The 23155-nt window shown below is 43.1% G+C and overlaps 2 protein-coding genes across 10 annotated transcripts; one reads left to right on the top strand and one right to left on the bottom strand.

Moving 5' to 3' along the window:
* Positions 1–121: 121 nt before the first annotated feature.
* Positions 122–13559, top strand: LOC112284092 (lysine-specific histone demethylase 1 homolog 3). Of its 9 annotated transcripts, XM_090247084.1 has the most exons (17): positions 122–3043; positions 3224–3647; positions 4035–4091; positions 4309–5298; positions 5647–5925; positions 6138–6279; positions 6624–6777; positions 6977–7765; positions 7879–9428; positions 9558–9806; positions 10175–10268; positions 10412–10731; positions 11037–11210; positions 11470–11641; positions 12003–12514; positions 12690–12764; positions 13191–13559. In XM_090247084.1, exons 4-17 carry the CDS (start codon positions 4514–4516, stop codon positions 13272–13274), a joined length of 5379 nt encoding a protein of 1792 aa, XP_090103210.1. In that variant the 5' UTR covers positions 122–3043; positions 3224–3647; positions 4035–4091; positions 4309–4513; the 3' UTR covers positions 13275–13559. The 9 variants fall into 9 exon arrangements, 7 of the variants coding, with proteins under 7 accessions (XP_090103210.1, XP_090103181.1, XP_090103230.1 ...); XR_016500702.1 differs by having other exon boundaries at positions 4035–5298; positions 10412–10888; positions 13198–13559; XR_016500704.1 differs by having other exon boundaries at positions 4035–5298; positions 10412–10893; positions 13198–13559.
* Positions 13560–13967: 408 nt separating this feature from the next.
* Positions 13968–19852, bottom strand: LOC112284119 (histidine--tRNA ligase, chloroplastic/mitochondrial). The gene is made up of 12 exons (XM_024523700.3): positions 19241–19852; positions 18043–18236; positions 17724–17819; positions 17439–17527; positions 17163–17292; positions 16744–16836; positions 16529–16603; positions 16133–16250; positions 15710–15852; positions 15326–15454; positions 14752–14918; positions 13968–14424 (listed from the first exon to the last, which is right to left on the bottom strand). Exons 1-12 carry the CDS (start codon positions 19338–19340, stop codon positions 14277–14279), a joined length of 1482 nt encoding a protein of 493 aa, XP_024379468.1. The 5' UTR covers positions 19341–19852; the 3' UTR covers positions 13968–14276.
* Between the last annotated feature and the right edge of the window lie 3303 nt (positions 19853–23155).

Here is a 23155-nt window from a genome sequence, read left to right as displayed (position 1 = left end):
TGTTTTGTCTCTTTGCAAGTGGATATGAGGCGGATGTTAAGAAGCCCTCGCAAGGAAGGGGGTTTGGAGTGACGATTGCCCGTCAATCAACTCTACTGCAGTGGAGCTATTCCTCTAGCGATTCGAGGGGATGGGGTTGCTCGCAATTGAATCGCTTCTCCGCCTTTCTCCTCTTCGTTTTTTTGCGTCGCTCCAGCCGTTTTCTTACGCTGAATTTTCCCTCTCTTTGTGCTTGTTTGGGTGTGAAATTGTCGCATGATGTCGAAGTTTTCCTGGCGAAATCAAGGCTTGACGAATGCGATTGTTGTGAGGGGGGGGGGGGGGGGGGGGGGAGTTGTGAGGTATCAATGTAAATATAGAGAGACCAGCAAGTTTGTGTTGAATTTGGAGACATTGTGGCATCGTTTGTGGAGGTTGTGGACGTGGATATGTGGGCTGGTGGACGAATTTGGTCGGGATACAGTGGTTTTCTGGTGTGTAGTAAGCAGTGTACAGTAGCATCTGCGGTAAATTTAGTTGGACATTGGGGATATTATCCACTTAGATGTCTTCGAAGTGAATGTATGTTGATCTTGGTCGGTTGTTAGATGTGATATACATGTTCCAAAGCATGTTACATTTGTTTCTTTGCACCGATTTCACGTTATTTTGGGACTGACCTGAAATTAAGTTGTATCCTCTACTCAGTACATGATCTAGCTGAGCTATTCCTCTAGTTTCTGAGCACGGTGTACGGGACCGAGCTGAGGGATTATCGAGCAGTTTACGTTCTTAACGAGTGGATGGCTGTCATTTACACTTTTCCACAGATTATAATGTCCTTTTCGATGAAATCATGTTTCATGTTGTAGGTGCACTGTTCCGCCCCTACGGAGTTACTTCTGCACTTTTTATGTAATCTGATGCCTTCGTTGTATTAAACGAAGTGCACGATTAATGAGGTGCTTTGAATTGTGGAGGACATTTCACATGCTGTGACAATATTGAAAGCCATAGGGTTAATCACAGTTCGACACAGAGCCAGGGTTGTCAAACTTGGTCAATCGCGTCGACCGCTTTAATTGTGTAGTATTCATCAATTGGGGAAATATTTGTTTGCTGAAGGATGGTAGCACTTAGATGGGAGTTTATGTAGTTGTGCGTCATGTTCTGCAGAAAGGCCCTGATTGTCATGTATGCATTTGAATTGGCTTCATGACATTCTTCGTTGTAGAAGCTCTTTTCCTTCTCTAAACAGTATCAACCTTAGGAATAAACAGCAGTGGGCAGAGTAATGGATCGAGGAAACCCAGATCCGGTTATTGGCGAGCGGTACACAGGTTGGATCAAGTGTTAGAGCGGCAGCCTTTGACGAAAATTAAAGTGCTGTGACCAGTCAGATTCTTGAGTCGTATTCCAATATCAGAATCGGTCATCCAGCTCCTAATGGAGAGTCAATGTGCCGCTACTTCTTTTTATAGATTGAATTATACTTGTTTTCAGATGCCAGTTGAAGACTTTGTTCATTGAAGGAAGATTCGAAATTTAAGGGCTGCCGAGGGTTTAGTGTGAAGAAACTGCGATCTTACGATCGTCAACGAGACGAATAGATTTCATTTTCAAGATAGTTTGATATCTTTGAGCTCTTAATGGCAAATCGGAGTTATAGGAAACCTTGAGGGAAACGGGGGTTGCCAAGTAGTTTTGAAGAAGAATATGAATTTTTGGAAATTAAGAGAGCAGCTCAGGCGTTGGTGAAATCCTCTGGCGATCTCTTTCTAAAGAAGTGGTGGACAAAGTTATGACGAATCTTCATTTGGCAAGTTGTACATATTTCCGATTTGCATGCAGAAGATCCTTCTCCTTCATGAATTTCACAAGGCTGTTTTTCACATGCATTTCAACAATGCTGCACGCGAGACCTGTGTTAAGTCCTTTGGAGACCAACCTCTTAATTTGACGCATGAAATCAGATATAAGGGACAGAATTTTGGCCCTGTTATCAACAGAACAGTCATGCTTGAGTACTCATTTTGGGTGTTGCGTACCTGAAGGTAGTTTGCCTCTTGCTAAAACTGGGGGATAATAAACTTTTGCTATTATTCAAACAGCAGCAAGGAAGTAACCTGAGTTTTTATGTCTGTAACCTAATTACAAAAGCATGCAAGTTCATACCGAGGCAATGTTTCATGTTCCCATCGTAATTATGGTTGCTGATACGGAGCCTGGCTTCATGAGCTGCAAGTTTTATGCGATCTGTGAAGATTTAGTTGTTCGCAGGCTCTGGATGGGCGTTCTCGACCATTTGAGAAAGGAGGACGACTCTAAGTTGAATTGCTGGAAGGATGTACGAGATGTACACAGTGGTGACCAGTTCAACCCTGAAAGGGATTTTAGTCACTGCAAGGTCCACCCTCTGTCTTCAGAAAAGGTTCAAGCTCTCGATTCACAAGAAGGCAAATGGGTAGAGATGGACACACCTGCTTATGTACGCTGTGCTAATCTTGAACGTAATGACCGGCTTTTGGTGCTGCGTGACATGGTACACCACCACGTGTTCTATCCTTCTCACCTGAAGAGTTGTGAAGGCGAAGTGATTTGGGCGTTTGGTCTAGTGATTGGGGACTGGCAGATGATAATTGTAGATGAGCTCACGTGCCTGTTTTGTGAGTGAAAGCTCACTGCATATTTTGTGTCAACTTTTCTCAGCAGTTGTAGTCACAGGTAACATGGGGATTAAGTAGTATGATAGAGATTCCCTACAAGGTTTTCTTCTTCAATACAAGACTCATGAGCAAGTAGCTAGGTGACGAGTTTTCAGGAGTTGGGGCACACATATGGAAGAAATGCCGCATTGCTACGAGCCCACTGTGCTGCAAAATTCAGTTGCCATCTCTCTATCTGCCGAGGAGTTAGAAGGTTCAGACTATCCATCCAGGCGATTTCCAGTTTCGATGCACCTTTTCTCTGTGTAATCTGGAACTTCGATATCGACGACTGCCTTGCACAGCTCAAATTGTTTGGAGTATCGAATTTTGCTTTAAGGGACGATGAAGTTTCTTGGGTATGCATGTTCGTTCTTCCTTCCAATACATTCTTTTGAACAGGCACTTCAATTTTTAACTAGCTCTTGCTGTGATATGAAAGTAACAGGTTGTTACTGTAAGATGTCATAGCAGTAGATATGTCTGACATAACCTCAGTGGAATGTAAAACTTATTTTTTAAGACTTTGTAAGATGCAGATGAAGAATTGTTCAGATACACACCTCCGTTGCCTTGGACAGTTTGAGCAGCCGAACCTGACGTTGAAACCAACAGCTACGACGCAGAAGGCTTGCCTAATCTACATCCGCATGAAATCCAGAAGCCCTACCAACTTTGACGGCGATACTGACAATCCAGCACTCAATATAAGCGAACACTATCCTATGGTCGTGATTCATCCATCACAATGACCCAGTTCTCATCCATCCACTGTGCCATCGAAGCGGAAAACCTAGGGCTGGTGATACAGCGCCATAGTTTCTGCTGTCTCAGCTGGGCACTTTTATTAATGTCAGAACCACGTTAATTTTGTTCTGCGCGCATTTGGTTGCTCTGCAGTAGCTGCTACAACGCTCAAGCCTTCTTCCGACCCCCAAAACGCGCTATTTCGAACAAATTTCGGTGAGAGTCTCATCTTTTTCGACCTCATTGTGTCATCCTCCGTATGAACGTGTTCGTCTACCACCTGGCAGCGAAAGGATGGATGATTGTGAAATGCATCGCTTTTAGTCCGTATAGATCATTCGCAAAGGAGATGAGGATGTTCCGAGGTTGAAATAGATAGTTTTTGTCTTGAATCTCTTTCTGCGCAAATGTGTGTGTCCTTTGTCGAGAGCTGATAAATTGGTTATCGCGATGTCGTCGGATTAGTGTTTCTGACCATGTCATAATCGAAGGATGTGTCAGTTAAATTCCTTGTTCAAAATTGTTCAACTGCTGGTTTGTGCTTTGATTTGTACCACTTACTTGCAACTTGCCTAAAAATTTGTCCCTCTTTCACTATCCCAGGGAGGTGCAATTTGTTGTGAAATTGTCGGAATTGTTTCTTTTGAAAGCGAGGCTATGGTGAGCACCATGGTCTTCTACACACGTTTCGATAAACCTTGAATCGTAACAGCTATGGCCAGGGTTAGGTTTTCCACTGCATCGTATGGGAGCATATACTTGGATTCTTTATCGATTGCATCCAGTATTCTTGGAAATCATGAGTGGGGTGGTGGATGAAAATGTGAAGTAGTGGTACTGAGTGGAGCAGGGGGTGAACGCTTTGGCTCCATGACAGAAATTTGCGATGCATTTGGAAGAGTGGATTTTGGAGGACGTGGAGAATGATGGAGTGAGCAAATGGACCCTGAAGGAAGCTGAAGTAGCATACGGAGGGCGTATCCCAGTAAGAAATCTCGTGGCGCATGCAAGTCTATGACTTGGGCGTGCTGGTGGCAGGTATGGATTGGCGTGTTGTGTAATTTCTGCGCTCTTACCAATCGATGGAGGTGCATGATTCTGGGGATAGATCAGATACAATTGTGTCTGCACAGATGGCCCCAGGTATCTTCTTGTCTCCTGTCCCCTCGTCCGTATTGGACGCATATCACGTTTCTCTCGCTAAGCTTTCGGGTCCCAAGATAGGGGACAAGCATGAATCGTTTATTTCCTCATCCGAGGTTCTAGATAAAATCCCCGTCCTTGTAGAATCGTCGGAGAAACTTGACGAAGGTTCAGTAGGAGGGATGTTCCTAGCCGATGAGCTTGTCGCCGGTGACGAAGTTACACAGGACTGCATCGATGCCACCATGGGTATGGGGAAGAGGTCAATAGCGATAGCAGCAGATTTAACAGAGACCTCGCAAGAAATCATCAGATTGGATAACGGGGCGGTTTCGGAGGAAATCGGAGAAGACGCCAAGGATCTGGGTGCAGAGCCGGAGGATTCTTTGGATGACAATCAACCATTGTGCATGATGTTGAAGGGAAATGTGAAAAAGCTTGTTCTCAGAGCGATTGTTGGAAGGACGCCGACGGAAGAGCGAAGTCCTTCCCTTCTTGGTGTTCTCCATTCTTCGATGGATCCATTAGGGGCAGAGAAAATGAAATCTTCTTCTAGTCTGTCCAGAACAGACTGGGTTTACGAGGTCGATAAAAAACTAAGACAAGGTGACAGAGCTGTAAAGGGCGGCCCACAGAAAAATCGTTTGCACAGTGGGTTTCAGAGGAGCACTAAGAAAGGAAGGATGGAGTCCTGTAGGGCTCCTCGGCAATCGAAGAAGCGCAGGCAATTCTTTTCTTTTCTTTTCTTTTTTTACTTCTTGTGGTAGTCTTTATCAGGGAGTTGTTGCTGATGCCCTGGTCCTGTATGCTGCATCTTCTCTAGTTGTGTCATCTTCCATGTGTCCAATTGTGGTAGCCACCTCAGACGGTTTCTCAGAGAGCCGAAGGAGCTTATCATAGCCGCGTAAATTGAAAAGGATTGGACAGCGTCTAAGGGATCCTTGTGGCTCCCTTACTTGTTTCATGTCTTTTGGAAGTTAAGTCTCATAGCCTGTTTTGCAGGGGTGGTGTATGTGAAATAGCTATTTGTTTCTGTCATTCACAAACCCTCCTAAAAATGCTGATTTGTCAGGCACGATGATATGGCTTACGAGGGCGATATGGAGTGGGATGTGATTATTGGAGTAGCAGAGGTGCCGTTCGATTGTAACTCACACCCTGGAAACGATAAGCTGAGCAGAGGGCGTGGCAAGGGTGGCTCGGCGTTTGCTTCGCCCGGTCATATTTTTTCCGGGGAGGCCGCAGCTGTGGCAGCAGGTCTGCGAGCCCGGACTCTGAGTGGAGCAGAGAGAGTCTGCTTCAAGGATGCTTTGAAACGACGCGGTGGCCTTCAGGAGTATCTAGAGTGCAGGTCTGGTTGCTAGTCGTGTTTAGTGGAGAAGCCTGAGCTTTGTCGGCGTTGCTCCGTTTTACAGTTTTGATGAGGCTAGGGGAGCTTGGTCAGGTTTAGAGGTGTATATGAGTCGGAGTTGTGTGATATAGAGAAGTGGAGCCAGTAAGTGATCTTCTATAGGATACGTAGCTGTCCTGCTCTGAAGGTTTGATAATGGCTGTGTCTGACAGGAACCTAGTGCTGGGGATGTGGGAGAAAGACGTGCAACACTTGTTGATGGTGACGGACTGCGGCATCTCGGAGGAGCCATTAGTGGGAGAGCCAGCTCGAGCTGGTCTCATTCGTGAGATACACAGATTTCTGGACTACCATGTAAGCGTAATGTTTATACAGGAATCTGGTAGGATTCAGCTAACTGCAATGAGGAATTATTGTAGTACGAGGCAGTGGTGCAGCGGTGCGGTTGCGCAAGCTGGGCCTGTAATGAACTCAGCTTGCTTTTTGTTCGTTTCATAGTTGTAATAATCAGACTAGGGTTCGTAAACGTGGTGCGCAAAGAAGAAGCATGACCTCATCATGTTCCAAAGACAGTCTAGATTGCTACCGGACGTTTGTTGGAGTAGCTCGATTGGAGGATGTGAACCACGTTGGCAATCCTGTTTTTATTTTATTTTATTTTATTTGACGAGGATCTTTGTTGTGGGTATGTGTGACAGGGTTACATTAACTTCGGTGTAGCCAATAAGCGGCAGAAGTATGGAGGTGTTCATGCCAACCAAGGTAATGGCAACTTAAGAGGAAGTGAGAGTGCTGAATCAGTATTTGAGGGGGCAGAATTGGACTTAGCTGAAGAAGTGGCGTTGATTCTTGGTGAGTGCTCCACGACTCCTTTCTTAGGTAGTGGTGAAGAAGGTAGCTAACAGGGGCATGCAGGTTGTGTTGCTGTACTGTTCCTTTCACAGTGGCTAGAACACGTGGATTGTGGTTAGGTTCGTGTAGATGCAGAGACGGTTGTATTTTGCCTATTTCCAAGTGTATAGAGATATTTACGATTTAGTGCATTTGGCAGATCAAATTCGAGGGAACGCAAGCACAGGGACGATGAAGGAGGAAATTCATTGTGATGTTCCGAATGGACGAGTGGATTCTTGTCAGGATGGATACGAATCTACGACCAGGATTACAGAAAACAGAAACAGTTCGGTCCAGCCGCTGAATAGAGGGGCTGCAGATGGGGAATGCATACCCATGGACATCGAGGTGGGTCTGAATGCGGATGCAGTAGAGTCTACTTCGGTATTAGAGCAAGTCGACAAGGACGAAATCAAGCCGCTGAGTTCATTCACCCAGATTACGTTGTGCAAAGCGGAGCCCCAAGAGAAGTGCGAGGACCTGAACGGAGAGGTGGACAATGAGATAGACGACATGGCCACTTTGGACCAAGTGTTCGTTCGTAGACGGCATGGGACGAATACGAGGAAGTTCGAAGACGCGGGATCAGAATCCGTGGAAGCAGAAGGGTGCGACTTGGTTGCATCAAAAGATGAGCTGGACGAATTCAAGAGCGCGCAGGTGTTGCGCGAGCTACACAAGTGCGATGTACTTGTGGAAGGGCTGGTGGCAATGAGGGCAGCGGCTCAGGTGGAGAGAGAGAGGGGCTTGAAATTTAAGCAGGAGGGTACGAAACGAGTGATCGTGGTGGGTGCGGGACCTGCGGGACTGTCAGCGGCTCGACATTTGCAACGGATGAAATACCAAGTGACGATTGTGGAGGCTCGGGAGCGCGTGGGCGGGCGTGTGTACACGGACAAGAAAACGTTTTCTGCGCCCGTGGATTTGGGGGCGAGCATCATTACAGGTGAGTAGAGGGCTTTGTTTTATGATGGTGGATCGTTGTGGTCTGGCCTGTAGATTTGGATATGCTGGCGGTTGTGTTGCAACTTATGGTGAAAAGGCGTTGGACTTTGGCAGGTGTAGAGGCAGATGTGGCGACTGAACGAAGGGCCGATCCTTCTGCTCTTTTGTGCAAGCAGCTGGATTTGGAGCTGACGACGTTGCGTGGGGACTGCCCGTTGTATGATTCCGTGAGTGGAGAAAAGGTCCCTGCGGACTTGGACGCCGCGTTGGAGGCGGAGTACAATAGTTTACTGGACGACACGGTGCTGATGGTTGCACAGAATGGGGGTGACGCGATGCGGCTGTGCCTGGCAGAGGGCCTGGAACAATGTCTGAAAAAAAGACGACGTGGACGCAATGGTGACGTACGTGACGACATGTCGATGGCGGGGGAAGGGTCTGAGCAGAGCAGAATGGAAACCCAAAGTTTGTCACTGGTAAAGCCATCGGCGGAAGAGTTGGAAAGGGTGGTAACGGTGACGACGAGCGATGTGATTGGTGAGACGCTGACGGTGAGCGATGCGTCGGAGAACCTAGCAATCTCAGAGTCTGCTAATGAGGAGAAGGTAGGTACGAGGTTGGAGTTGATGAACGGAGGGACTATGGGCGCGGAGCAGGTGAGGACCTTGAAAGGGGATTTGAATCAGTTGGAGCGGCGAATCATGGACTGGCATTTCGCGAATCTGGAGTATGGATGTGCCGCGGAGCTGCAAGTGGTGTCGTTGCCTTACTGGAACCAAGATGACGTGTATGGGGGATTCGGGGGGCCTCACTGCATGATCAAAGGAGGGTACAGTCAGGCTGTGGAGGCATTGAGCGAAGGTTTGGACATCCGGTTTGGAAGGGTGGTCTCAGAGATCAGTCACAGCTGCAGCGAAGTGAAGTCGCGAGGCGAGGTGAAGCGGGAAGTGAGGGTGATGACGGAAGATGGAGAGGAGTTTTTGGGCGACGCGGTGCTTGTTACGGTACCGCTGGGGTGTTTGAAAGCTGGGACGATCCGTTTCAGCCCTGAGCTTCCGGAGTGGAAGACGGCGTCGATAAAGCGGCTGGGATTCGGGGTGCTGAACAAGGTGGTGTTGGAGTTCCCGTTGGCTTTTTGGGACGAGAATGTGGATTATTTTGGGGCGACGGCGGGGTGCAGCTTGGCACGCGGGAGGTGCTTCATGTTCTGGAACCTGAAGAGGACGAGTGGGTATCCGATCCTGGTGGCACTGGTGGTGGGCATAGCGGCAAAGGAGGGGGAGGAAGAGGAGAGTGGGGAACTGGTGGATCACGCTGTTAAGATTTTGAGGAGGTTATTCGGAGAGGAGGCGGTACCGGAGCCAGTGGCCTCCACAGTGACGAAGTGGGGAAAAGATCCTTACAGTCGGGGAGCTTATTCGTATGTAGCAGTGGGGGCGTCAGGCGAGGATTACGACATTCTGGCGCGGCCGGTGGACAACTGCGTGTACTTCGCAGGGGAAGCAACGTGCAAGGAGCACCCGGACACGGTGGGGGGTGCGATGATGAGTGGCTTGAGGGAGGCGATAAGGGTCATGGATATTATGGAGAACCGTGGGGATACCATGGCAGAGGCGGAAGCACTGGCGGCTGCGCAGCGTCAATCAGAAAGCGAGAGGAATGAGGTGGGTGTTCTTTTTGTGGAGCGGATCTGGTTGGATTTTTTAAGTGAGAGGACGGCCTGTGTGGAGGAATGAGGACACGACGAATAATTCAGGCATTGGGATGTTTGAATGTGTGCCGCTTACGTGCAGGTGAGAGACATGATGAAACGATTGGCAGCGGCGGAGCTGTCGAACGTATTGAGGGCAGAGACAGGTGCGATGAACGGAGAAGGGGGACCTCTGAGCCGTGCAGACCTTTTGAATGACATGTTCGGTAACGCGAAGACGACAGCAGGACGGCTTTTTCTTATCAAAGAGATGTTGCAACTGCCAGTTTTTCCTCTGAAGGCTTTCGCTGGGACGAAATCTGGGCTGGAGATTTTGAATACGTGGATCATGGTACGATCTTACTATTTCGGACGTTACCAATCAGATATGTCTGCCGTGTATTCTCTTCTATGAGCCCGCTTGGTCAAAGGTGATTACTACATTCTTTGTGGTACCCACCTTATGTGTACTCGCCACTGTGAGGGGTGGAATGAATTGAGACATAATGCAGCACGATGTATCTGATGTGTGCGTGTTGGCACAGTTGGCAACATGTGTAAGCTATGCGTTTCAGGCAATTTTGTTTCGTGGACTATGATAACAGGGACTGCGGTTGAATGTGTTGTGTGGTCACCTGGATCATTGGGCTTGATTTGCAGAGGCCACACGTTTGATTGCGGTTCTGATATTGCGCTGGTGGGATGTGTGGGTCTCTGTAGGACTCGATGGGCAAGGATGGGATCCAGCTTCTTCGGCATTGCGTTCGACTGCTTCTTGTGGTGGCTACCGATTTATCTTCTATTCGTCAGTCGGGTACTGTCATGACTCTTGATCATCTTACCGCAGCCTATTTGCTCTCGTTGTTAATTTGGCGTAGGATGTCTCACGCTTGGGATTTTGTGGATGAAGGATGACATGTTATTGAAGATGAATTTCTGACGGTTTGCTTGGTTCAGGTGTCGGAAAAACCGTGAAGGAGAAGTTGTGGATGCATACTAGTCGTGATATTCGAACCGTTGCTGGTCAACTTGTGAAACTTTGGATGGAAGTTTTCAGACGAGAGAAAGCACTAGGGATGATAAAATCAATCAGGAAGTCTGCTGGAAGCTCACCGAGTGCATGTACCGCACGTCCGACGACGAAAGTACTAGATACTCAGAAGTGTGCGCTGGGTAGCACTAAGTTGATTCCTGCACCTTGCAGCGCTTCGAAGTGTAGGCCTCCCAACCAATCTGCTTCACCTAGTGGTGATTCCTCTTCAGGTGGACAGAGCAAGGTACACGTCTGGAGTCGGATCATATTCTTTTGGAGTCTGGACATACCAATGCTGTACGCCACGAAAAGCTTCATATTGAGGTTCATCAAGTTGGTCCGTCAACTCGCTCTGTCACAGTACGGAGTGATGAGCATTTGGAAGCACATCTAGCGTTTATGTAAGGTGTTAAAAAAGGAATTTGTTAACTGTTTACTACCGTCATAATCAATTCGTGAAGTCGTTGTACCGTCTTTAGTTTCTTGTTCTGCATGTCGATTGGACATCGGCCGGTTGTGAAAGATGTTTTTGATCCTCTTTCCATGTAGGTATCGAATGGTGAGGAGGTGAAGAGCGATCAGCCCGGGCTTCAAGGTATTCCAAGCTCAGAAATATGGAGAGATTCCGAAGAGGGAAATGCTGAGAGACGATTGTCCAAGTTGGAGATCAATGCCATTGAAATTGCAGAGCAGGCACGGGCTGCAGCAGCTGCAGCTGCAGAGGTGAGTTTTAGGTGTGTGGTTTATATATTTTGATTGTTGTGCATCAAGAATTGATTATCGCGACTGAGAAGAGATAAGGTATAGTGTTGACGTTGGTGTGGCTTGTACTTCGTGGAACATACCGGGCTTGGTGATATAGGTAGTGACAATGAGAAATCTTGTTACATTCCTCGAAACGATGAGGAGAGGTATGTGTAAGCATGTGCAGGCGTATTAAGTCTCACTCTAATCAGCTTGGACTGAGTTGTGATATTTGTAGGCGTACGCACAAGTGGAGGCTCAACGAAATACTCTTCCACAACTGCCGAAGATCCCATCATTTTACAAATTTTCCAAGCGTGACAAGGAGGATAATTTGGATTGGAGGACAAGAAGCTGGCTAGGAATAGCCGACAATCCTCCAATATCTACAGCCTTCAACGCTCTGCTAGGTATTTATTGTAGTCGCATTGTTTTCTTCATAGACGGCAACGCTGAGGCTAGAGAAGCTCAGTCTCATGGTTGTATGCATGCCTCTCGTGGCTGCAAGATGTTTTTGTGCTTCTTCTGCTGTGATCGTTTCTCTTCTTGTTGAATTTTAAATGGCAAACGTTGTAAATACAGCTTTCTCGAAGTGACTTATGTATTCAATGTGTAGTTCTCGGATGGTGTATATGGGGTTAATCTTGGTAGTAAAGACCTCACAAGTATTTCGTTCAAGCAGTCATATGGGTTTGGTGGTGAATTAGAGTTTTCTTGAATCTGCAAGTATGATTGCCTAAGAGTTAATCCTGGATGATTATTGCCGTGCAGCTGTCGAGCAGAGAGTGGTACTAGAAAACGGCTGTATATCGACTGTTCAGGCAAATGGCTGTGATGTCATTGGTAGCACTGATCAGAATACACCCATTGAGCAAGGGCAAGGGCTGGTTCCTAGTCTACCAGTCACATGTGTTGCAGCGAGCGACATAAATGGGCACCCTGAAGCCCACGGTGATGGCTTTGGAACAAATGCAGACGTCAGAATGTCCTCGGTGGATGTTGTGATCACTACCAATTGTATAAGAAACGACTTATCAAGTGCAGTAGAGGAAGCTGTTTGTGGAACGGAGGGTTTAGCAGGAGGGGTGGAGTACGTCAGCAAACCGTCACCTGGTGTGGCTTGTTCACAGCTAAGCAATGAACTTATAGACAACCGGAGAGGCGCAGATGTAATTAAGAAGGCGGTCTCCGATTACGTGGTTCAGCTATTGACTCCCCTGTATAAGACGAAAAAGTTACAGAAAGATGATTTCAAAGCTATAGTGAAAAAGTCGACTGCCAAGGTGGGCAATGTTCTGGTTTTTAGTGTTGGAACATGTGGGACGAGTTTGAATCCGGAGTTCCGAACCACCTCCTAGTCGGAATCGCCGTCTTTGAATGTATTATCTTACATGTGAAGGGGTTATTAGGAAGATTTTTTTTGACTTTCACGTTCGCCGACTGTTGCCAACTTTGCAGGTTATGGACCGGAGCACTTCAAGAGACAACAACATGGACGTCTCTGAGTTTCTGAACTTGAAACGGAAAGTTAAGGTAAGGTTTAAAATGATAAGAAGCATGATGGTTTAGCATGAATGAAATGTGTTCTTTTCTCTGAAATGTTTGATTGGAAGAACTGAAAGCTGTAGATGCGGCGATGAGTTTTGTTGTGTGCTGAAAGATTGACCAAGCGAAGGTAGATGGAGATTTGACAGAAATGGCAGAGCTGTTACCTTATCTTGAGAACTGATTTGTTGATATATCACTGTAGCAAATTGGATGGAGTTCTTAGCCTTGTTGACAGTGCAATTTGAAATTAAACGTGGGGTGGTGAATGCACATATTGCGAGATTCTGGTACCTTCTTCATGTCGTCAGTTAGCGGTTTTGGGTGGAGGATTGTGGAATGTTGCACCGGTTTAGAGATTGGTACATATGGCGGTCATAAATATTTTGTGCGGTGTGCTTTGGTGGTTGTGAGATTGCAGATACGGTCTTTGGTGGACATGTACATAGAGAGACACCTCAAAGGTGGCTCACGTTGATGTATTCGGAGCTCCCGTGATGGGTTGCACTCTTACGACGCGTTGCAGACATAGGAGGAAGGAGATTGTGTTCAAAAAATGTTTCATGTATTTCTTAAAATGTTTTTGTATGATCTTGTCAATCTTCATCATAGAGTTTGTGATATTCGTTTTCGCTGTGCCATTATTTAAAATTTTCACGAGTTGTCACTGTGAAGCATACCTGCGTACACAAGTTTGTATCTTAGATCCATTATTGTGAGGTCAGTAAAGTGTTCTCACCAGCATTTTCTTGTACAGCTAATAAAGTAAATGTTGCACCGGTATTGTGTTGCAAGATTATTGCTCTATTGAGAAAGTTTCTTTTGTCGAATAATTGTGTGATGTACTGGAAGCATTTTTTTTAGTCCGTAGTCCCAAAATTAAAATGCTTAAATTAAAAAAGAATTCGAGGAATGTCACAGAAAGAGGGTTATTTTAGTAACTGTATTCACTGCATTTAACTCTATATTATCTATAATGTGATTAATTGTAATTAATATTTCAAAACCCAAAAATGGCTGGTTTGAGATTTGTAACTCAGCAACATCGAGGCCTTAGCTGTGAATCATAGCCACAGGATTTACAGTGGTCATATTGTGCAAGAAATCCTTGAACACCTAAAAATGCACTGGTTGAAATGTTCTCAAATTTCTCTAGATACTACTGAGACACGCTGTCGTTGCTCCAATATGTATTTTTGAAGGGGATTACAGCCCAGCCCCGCTCTGATTATCAAACAAAAAGTGCCGCAAGCGTTGAATTACTGAGAACTGCAACTGCATTGTGTGCTACAGGAACAGAAAATCATCACAAGGGGCAGTAATTACTACTTCCCATGTGTTTGATAATGTAAAAATGGTAGTCTTGTGTGAGATATCTAGACCAAATACTGTAATACTTAGAAGGTATAAACTAAAGGACGAGCCTCTCAAAGAATGTGTATTAGCTATTTGATAGCGTACATAACTTCTGCCGGTGAACAAGGAATACCTCAAAGGCACCTATGTACTTTCGATGAGCTCATCCACTGTCTTCAATGTCTGTTCTCGCGCATCCAAATCCTTCACATTTACTTTCCCTTGGTCCCACTCGGTTGAACCAAGAAGCACCAAACGCTTAGCTTTCAGCGTGTCACAATGTTTAAACACCCTGAAAGGCACACCACCGTATTATTCTCAAACTGATAAAGCAGAGTTATAAGCTCCATGCCACCATCGTAACCAGCCTATTTGATCTTTCGAAGACAACACTAGATGAGGAAAGATAGTAATGTCTATCCATTCAGGCGTTGACCACGATTTGAGTATGTCACAGTACTTTCATATCATTGACTGTAAACTGCCCGTACAATAATGAAGGCAAAACTAACAAACCTGACATATGCGTAGATCTGGTTTAATGAAACACCACTAGGCGCTGTTTTGCAGTTTTACTAGATTTATTATGATGGCTTGTGGGGCAACTACAAAAGCTTACCATTTCATTTTCTTGCCCTTCTCAATGACAAGTTCAACAACCCGACCTTTACTGCGCAAGCGAGCAGCAACTCCTGCTGCAGGTACTCTTAATGAATCTTCCAAAGCCATCACAACGTCATCCACCACATGGGGGAGAACAGGCAGCAATTTCTTCTCTTTCAGAAGCTGTATGATATCACCAATACAACCATCATTTTAAAGTTAACCCGTTAATCCTAGTGGAACACCTTATCAGAAATTTTACTAAAGAGGCGAAATATGCATCATAAAAAATAATAATAATGATAATAATAAATTTAAAAAAATTAAAGCATCTAAATATCTTCGTGCAGCTAGAAGTTCTTATCGAAGTACCCAAATTCCCTGTGCTAAAGCTTTTTCCATTTGTTTACAACTAATTTTCGAGCTTCCATTCTTTTAAACCAAGTTCTGGGATTTTGAAAACAGTTTCAACTTCATTTGTATAGACGCTATCCAAAAACCATGTCCACCAAGTTCAATTTCAAGCTAGAGGTCAAATTCCTCTTCGAAACGTACTTTAAAAATCATAATTCATGGAATAACTTACTGACCTCGACAATAACAGCGTCTCCAAAACCAAATCCACAAGCAGGTGTGTCTTGGCCTCCATAGGTGGAAAGTAACCTGTCATAACGACCGCCTCCACATATAGCTCTCAACTTTTTGTCCTTGTCAAAACCCTGCAACACAGCGAACACCAGAACTAAAACAAAAAAATCAACACCTACAGAGAGACTAACAGAAAACATACGAAGACATGATCTACCACAGGAAGTCGATGCATACGATATCATAATTGCTTCCAATACATCCATTTACTGTTGCTAATTACTGAGTGGAAGTTATAGTTGCCTTCAAAATCTTTAGCCACTTCCAGAGGATGACCAAAAAGGTGTAAAAGAGATGACCGGCAAATTATGTCAGAGGAACCTCACCTCAAATACGGTCCCGGTGTAGTACGCTAAGCCTCTCACCACTGAGGCATCAAAATGAAGCCAATCCTGAATACCATAACCTTCTGCTAAGGCAAAGAGTTGCTTCAACTCTGCCACTGCACCACTCTGTGCCCCTATCAGAGCTGCAAACCACAAACTTATATGTCAATTAAAAATCAAAATTCCAAATGCTCATCGCACGACTCTTCAGCTAAAGAAAGACTAACTATGGCGAGTGAAAATTGAAGGATACAAAATTGTTTATAAGAACGAAACAGAAGCAAGACAAAGTTCATTGTGATCTCTGTAGAGTCGCTTGGGTAACTGCTGGGGATAGCGCAACCGTATATGATTAGCAAATTAACTTGATCAGATTTATGCACCACAAAAGCGTTCACACCGAAATCACATGAAAATCACTACCTTCGAGATCATCAAACGATTTAAGACTAAGTGCTTTCAAGATTCCCTCAACGGCATTACTAGGGACACCAGCTTTATCCAGCTCACCCTCGATTTCCTCTCTTGGAAGTTTCTCCAACTGACACATACATCGACATGGATGGTGAAAAGACACATATAAATGGCAAGAAAGAATCCAGTGCAATCTTTGCTCCTGTACCATTCCATGAAAGCAGCATGTGTGCAGCATCGCTAACCAGAACAGAACTGACACGAGGATCAAAAAATCTGGTAAACAATGACCAATATCTATCACACTTACAACAAGTGGTAAACCGTATCAAGTCACGTACAAACTTACATTGTACAAGTCACTAGCAAAACCCCCTATTTCCAGAAGCAAGATGTGTAATGTACCTTATCAACAATCACACACACGGCCGGAAAGGAATCAACCGGGATGTTGAACTTCTCCAGTACTGCTTGAAGCACCTGTATCGCGTCCGAGCTATGCTTTTGTTAAGTTATACCCTAACCCTCTTCTCAAGAATTGCATTAATATGGGACGACAATAAGTAAAGGACTCAAGAATGCTTTGACGAAATTGTACGATAAAGTAAAGGATCACAAACCTTTCTATTCGAAACTTTGATCCCAACATCATTAGACGTGATGCCCAATTTTGTGAAAAATGTCACAATAGCTGACAAGAGCTCAGCTTCAGCCTGCAAAAGTAAAAACAACAGAAGTTGGAAAATCATACTCAATACTCAACTGCATTTTTTTGCTCCAATATTATTAATTAGGCATCACAGTAGCAGTATCTAAGATCACCAATGTGCATCCATGCTCTTAAGTCCAGGCGGTGAACCTTGTGATCACTGCCCAAATCCACGCTTTTCTCTTTGATCCTTGATATAAGGTTGATTCAATATTTAGACTGCCAAAAATTATGCAAGCAACAGCACAGAAGACAATAGTCATACAAGTATAATAGACACGAATCATTCTAGTTCCAAAATAATCATTTACTTAAGTACGCGTTGCTTGCCTCAACTCCAGGAACACCAATGATGTCCATATTCCATTGATAGTGCTCCCTGCGACGTCCGCGGGTCATACGCTCATACCGCCAGCACTGGCCGATAGCAAACCACTTCAAAGGGTACGATTGTGCTCTCCTGCGAAGATAGGGGAAAACTAGAATTTTTCAGGAATAGTTGGTCCTGCAAATTTACATAACTGAACAGGCTCCAATGATACAAAGAAGAAATTTCGCCACAGTAAAGGTAAACTGAGAATGAAGATTAGAGCAGAGAGAACTGACCCTTTCTGCAATACAAGGCGGGCCAAAGAGGGTGTGAGTTCAGGCCGTAGCGCCACCTTTCTCCCACCTTTGTCCTCAAAATTATAGAGCTGCATCGATACAGTTCTAAATATCAGCACTCGCATAAGTAGATTTACCATTTCTTTTGATCCATACCCACTACGCATCCCACGTATACGGAGGGAAACTTAACATAGATGTAATTTACATTATAGGTGCACAAATTTTGGCAAAAATTCACTTATTAAAATACATTATTCTCGCACTGGATCAGGGATTCCGTACCTGCCCAACAATCTCTTCACCAGCTTTGCGGGTATAAAGTTCTTCAGACTCTACTAATGGGAAGTCGACTTCCTCAAAAGAAAATAACCTAGACACCTGCACCACCAAAATGAACAAGAAGACACGCTTTGTAAGCTTAGAAACTTGGTGAAGTAAAATGAATTCCGCAAAAATAAATACCATAAGCCACGAGCGCTACCGGATAACTCACCAGCAGTCATGTATTCCATCCCAGTAATATGGCCGCAAAAGTAACGAATCATAATATGTGCTAGGATTCATGCCAAAAGCAAGGGGATTAAAGATATAATAAATAAACCTCTCTGAAATTGTTGAACAGCCATGTACGCAGGCGCATGTCCTCGGGTGGAAAATCTCGGGTCCCCTTCGGAGGATCAGTACTGATGAGGGAGCCCATACTTCCTTTCGGAGTACCTTCCTTCTCCTTGAGGGAAACTGCTGGACTTCCTGACATCGCTCTGATCGCAAGAGATCGTCGAACAGTAAAAAATTCTGCAAAACAGTTCACATTATCAACGGAAGAACACTGTGAAAGCAATTTAGGTTGCCACTCAACTTAAAACCCTCAAAGCTGCACATGAGAAAAAGGATACTCATGAGTTATCGTTCAGTGCTACATGAGGCCTTGAAAATACGAAAATCCTAACTCAAAGAAGCAAGGTCGGTACCTTTCTAGAACCTAGCGGAAAGATATTTGTAACGAAATACAAGCATTCGAAGAAACACCCTTCTAATTAGCCTCCTTACTTCTCGTGCTAGCGACTGTGGCCATTGTTCAGGTGATGAATTGCACAGAGACAGTATATCTTTCTCTCTAAACGATATTAGAGGAAAAACTGTATAGAAGGAAGATTTTGAAATATTGAAACAGGTCGTGACGGATTTTTAAATGACAAGACATTGGCATGTATAGGTCCCTATAGTTGACTCAAATCCAATTCCTTGCACGAGATCAACGTTCCTTGGATTGAATCAGAATGCAAGAGGTGAATGGTGCAATTGTGAGGATCATAGGACTTCCCATATTAATCGTCCATACCACAAATTAAAAGCTTTCATGGCCACTGTAACCCTGTGTAGAACGAGACCTTTCATGGCCACAGCTAGTACTTTCTTGTACAATTCTCTGGGCACTACTCCAGAAAACTATGCAGGATCATGGCCTGCTATGTACTATACGACAAGCATTCGAGGATATATGGTTGGTTTACAACTAATGCTGGAGAGCCATTGGGCAGCCCAGACAGTAGAAATAAACTACATACTTAAACCTTTCCCTTACATCCCGCATTGGGATCCTACGATTAACAAAGCCATAATCTCACAACCCTCGTAACCTATAATATCAAAACGTGGAAACCAAAACCTGCTGTAGTAGCAATAAGAGTTGTCAAGCCTTACCAATCAAGACAGAATTTCAAAGCAAAAATTAGCAAAATAAGGCTACAGAAACCCTTTCATAAATTAAGGAATGAGGAAGGTGAAGGAGAGCTCACTCGGTTTAGGAGGAGAGAAGGAAGAAGGCTTCCGAGTCCTGCACACAGGCACCACCAAGCCCGACTCCAGAAGGTGACCTGTAACGCTTGCACAAGCCATTGTTCCCTGATGTCTCAATTCCTCTTCCGACTGCACCAAAGATTCCTACGAGCACGCCCGTGTTCATCCGCTCGCACACAATCTCTTGAAAGCTTTAAATGCCTTCCTTCCTACCTACAAATCCCGAGAACGAATTCCCCTCGACTTCCCGTTCCTCTCTCTCCCTCTCTCTCTCACTCTACGTTTTTCCTACACAGGAAGGAAGCCATTCACACCGCAATTGATGAAACCAGCGCAGCTACTCCTCTTCCACGCACAACTCCTATCGAGCGAGCAATCTTATCTTCCTCACCTTCACTGCCAGAGAGATTGCCGCCCCGCATTCTTCTTACCTGTGTTCACTCAAGCTCAATGCATCCCAGCTTCGCCAAGAGGTCATATTCTGCTACTACAATCTCTCTCTCTCTCTCGCTCTCTCATCGCGGTGGCCATGAACTTGCACGCAATTGTGGCTCGGCGAGAGCACATTTGAGAATTAGAGGATAGTGCAACAAGGGGATCAGAGGCGGGGCCATTGCAAGAAAGCCTCCCCTGCTCTCCTCTGCTGGCGTGATCCCGGGACGGTTGGATTGGATTGGTATCCGATTGATATCGACCCGTCCCACCCGCTCGATCGCATGCCACGTCAGAGCTCGCTTCGTCGCCGCGCTGGACAAGACCTGCGTGCCACGTAGGACACATCCGTTGAGTGGGAGGTAAAACATTTGACAGGGTTCTATGATGTGACACGTGATTTTTCTGATTCATTGTCCAGTTTATAAAATTAATATTATGTATAATTCAAAATAGGTAGGGTTGAGTAAAAATTAATTCATCTAAGAAGCACAAAAGCACAAGAAGATTATTTAGTGTGTGAATATATATATATATAGAGAGAGAGAGAGAGAGAGAGAGAGAAAGTGTTAAATGTTAAAATGAACCACCCATTTATTAAATTGATCTACCTTATTGTGGAGAAGAAGGGAGAATGAGGAGGATTGAGATGAGATTTGAGAACATGGAGAGAAGAATATGAGGGATTGGTTGTCACAGACATACACATGTAAACCAATAATTACTTATATGACTAGATAAAAGTAAGTAAAAAAAGGTTTTTTCCATAATATCTTTTATAAAAGCTTTCTAAAAGCTTCAGAGATGCTGCTTTGATTTTATAGGTGTCAATAATTGATTTTTTAGATTAGAAATATGGTCAACAAGTTGGCCATGTCCCACACATATTGGTAGTTTGAAGAACAAGTTAACTATGTGGCCCACACATAGAAAACTTACCTCATAAGTTAAAGCATATGTCTTGCAAAGTCAACACATATTAGAAGTCTTATAGAACATAGTCATATAGCTCCTAGTTAAATAGTATATATGAAAGTAAGAATGAAGCCTTCTTCACTCTTGTCAACTCCTTTCTTACTTCTAATCTAGATTCTAGAGTCTATAGTTTCCTGTCTTTTGACAATAGCCATTTCAGTTTCTTTTTAATATATATACTATTTTATTGCTATTTTGTCACTTTTCTTTTGATACAGATTTTCCAAGTTTATGCATCTTCTTCTAGTTCATATCCTTGATAAATTAACAAGACTATACTTATAATATTAGCATTTTGTCTTTTCTTGATTAAGAGTGGATTACCTCTTTTTTTTGATAAAATATAAGTGTATTAGAAGTTGCGGATAACCATCTTCTAAAGTAATATTATTCTTAATATCTTCTTTGTTCTCAAGTCCCTTCTTTTGCTTGTCTTCAGCAATATTAGACATTTATTTTCTAAGTATTATTATGACAGAGTTTATTGAAATAAAGAGTGTAATGGCACAAATACAAGAGTAATTGAGGGAGTTAATGCTTGTGATGCATCAACTCAATTTACTACCACAAGGAGCAACAAGAATGGCAAGAAGTGAAGATATGATTGGAGCTTCTTCAATATCTACATCCAATCATGTCCCTTCTCTTACAATAGAACATCCTTCCGGTATTAAAGAACCAAGAGTTGTTCAACCTGAAAAGTTTGATGGCATAAGATCCAAGTTTTGAAGATTTATCAATCAAATACAACTTGTGATTGAACTTCAACTCCAAAGTTATCCAACTATAGGATCATAAGTTAGATTTATTGGTACATTTCTTTCAGATTCAACATTATCGTGGTTTTGATCTTTTCTTGAATGACAAGATCCAATATTAAATAATTTGAAGGCTTTTTTAGCAAAGTTTCGATCCATGTATGGAAAACATGATGCAACTTGTATTGCAACTAACAAGATTTATATTTTTCACAAGGCAATTGATTTGTAACATTATATGCTTCACAATTTTGACAATTTGTAATTGATATCAAGTTAGATAATGTTGTACTTATTACCTAATTTTTCTATGGATTATAATATGAGGTAAATAAATTGATGTTCAGCTTACGTGATCCTCAAATATTAAGTCAAGTTAATGACTTTACTCTGAAGTGTGATAATTGACTTTTTGAATTTTGATATAAAAGTTAGAGAAGTAGGTCTTAATATTATTATAATTCAATGGCAATATCAACGCCTTTTCATCACATACATTTGGAAGTAGAGAATATACAAATTGATGTGGTATGTTTCAAACCTCTTACTGAGGCAAAAAGACTTGTTGCCATCAAGAAGATTTATACTTATATTATAGAGAATTCAAGCACACTGTTCAACATTGTTCAAAGAAGTGATGCAATTATAAAATTAAAAGTATGAATGTCAAAGAAGATAATATATTGAAAAATAAGTTTGTCCAGCTACAATAAGGACCGTGCGGCTAGAACCTTGTACAATATCTAATGGAGGTTCTATTCTCTCATCAAAGTCCTCTCTTTATTTTACATTAAATATTATTTTAGAACCTAAACATTACAAAGCCTCTGCCTTATTAGATTCAAAAGCCTCAACATGTTTCTTAAATGAAGAATTTGCTAAAAGATTTAACATATCTTTAATAAAGAAAGCTAAACTTGTTCATGTAGAAGTTATAGATAGTAGTTTGTTGTCTTTTGGAGATGTTACTTACAAAATCCTTCCTCTAGAAGTAATAACCAATGGTCATAATAGGTTTGTAGTATTCAATATTATTAGATCTCCTTCTAATTCAATCATTTTAGATTTATCATAGTAAAAAAATACAACCCTTGAATAAATTGGATTTTTTATACTGTTGACTTTTCTAAAAGTATAACTAAGAATGTAATTAATTAAGTAAAAAATCACAAGTCTAATACAATTAAATCTTTGTTTGTAGGTGCAAGAACTTTCTTACATACTGTAAAAGAAGGATCACCTTATGTCATTTATGCCACATCCATTTCTAATGGTACAAAGACTTCAAGTGGCATTCTAAGCCAATATGAAGAATTTCAAGATGTATTTGAGAAAAAGAATGCAGATATTCTTCCAAAATATTGTCCCTATGATTGCTCAATTAACCTTGAAGAAAGAGCACAACTGTCATTTGGATCAATCTACAATTTACCACAAAATGAATTGGCTAAAGTCAAGGAGTATATTAAAGAAAATCTAGCAAAGAACTTCATATGCCATTCCAAATCTCTAGTAGGAGTCCCAATTCTATTTGTGAAAAAAAAAGATAGATCATTACAAATGTATGTTGATTATTAAGGACTCAATAAGATTTATTAAGACTCTATTTCCACTACTAACATTCTAATTTTCTATTTCTCTAAGGATTTCTATACTACTCATTTTGAACCAAATATGAACATTTCAAATATAATGTCTTACCTTTTGGACTTGCACCAACAACTTTTCAACATCTTATGAATGATATTT

Source organism: Physcomitrium patens, chromosome 1 (assembly GCF_059467195.1).
Source record: "Physcomitrium patens ecotype Gransden chromosome 1, ASM5946719v1, whole genome shotgun sequence".
In the NCBI taxonomy this organism is placed as follows: Eukaryota; Viridiplantae; Streptophyta; class Bryopsida; order Funariales; family Funariaceae; genus Physcomitrium; species Physcomitrium patens.
The sequence above is the reverse complement of the archived record's forward strand: the minus strand, read 5'-3'. Positions and strand labels throughout refer to the sequence as shown.

Excerpts from the sequence above, each read along its gene's own strand:
- LOC112284092 (XM_090247055.1), top strand. The coding sequence starts at position 4,514 with ATGGAGGTGCATGATTCTGGGGATAGATCAGATACAATTGTGTCTGCA. Across the intron at positions 9,429-9,557 it reads CAGAAAGCGAGAGGAATGAG|GTGAGAGACATGATGAAACG; the intron begins GTGGGTGTTCTT and ends GCTTACGTGCAG. Across the intron at positions 11,211-11,469 it reads CAGCAGCTGCAGCTGCAGAG|GCGTACGCACAAGTGGAGGC; the intron begins GTGAGTTTTAGG and ends TGATATTTGTAG.
- LOC112284119 (XM_024523700.3), bottom strand. The coding sequence starts at position 19,340 with ATGGCTTGTGCAAGCGTTACAGGTCACCTTCTGGAGTCGGGCTTGGTG. Across the intron at positions 18,237-19,240 it reads CTTCTCTCCTCCTAAACCGA|AATTTTTTACTGTTCGACGA; the intron begins GTGAGCTCTCCT and ends ACTGTTTTGCAG. Across the intron at positions 17,293-17,438 it reads CGCCTTGTATTGCAGAAAGG|GAGAGCACAATCGTACCCTT; the intron begins GTCAGTTCTCTC and ends CTATCTTCGCAG.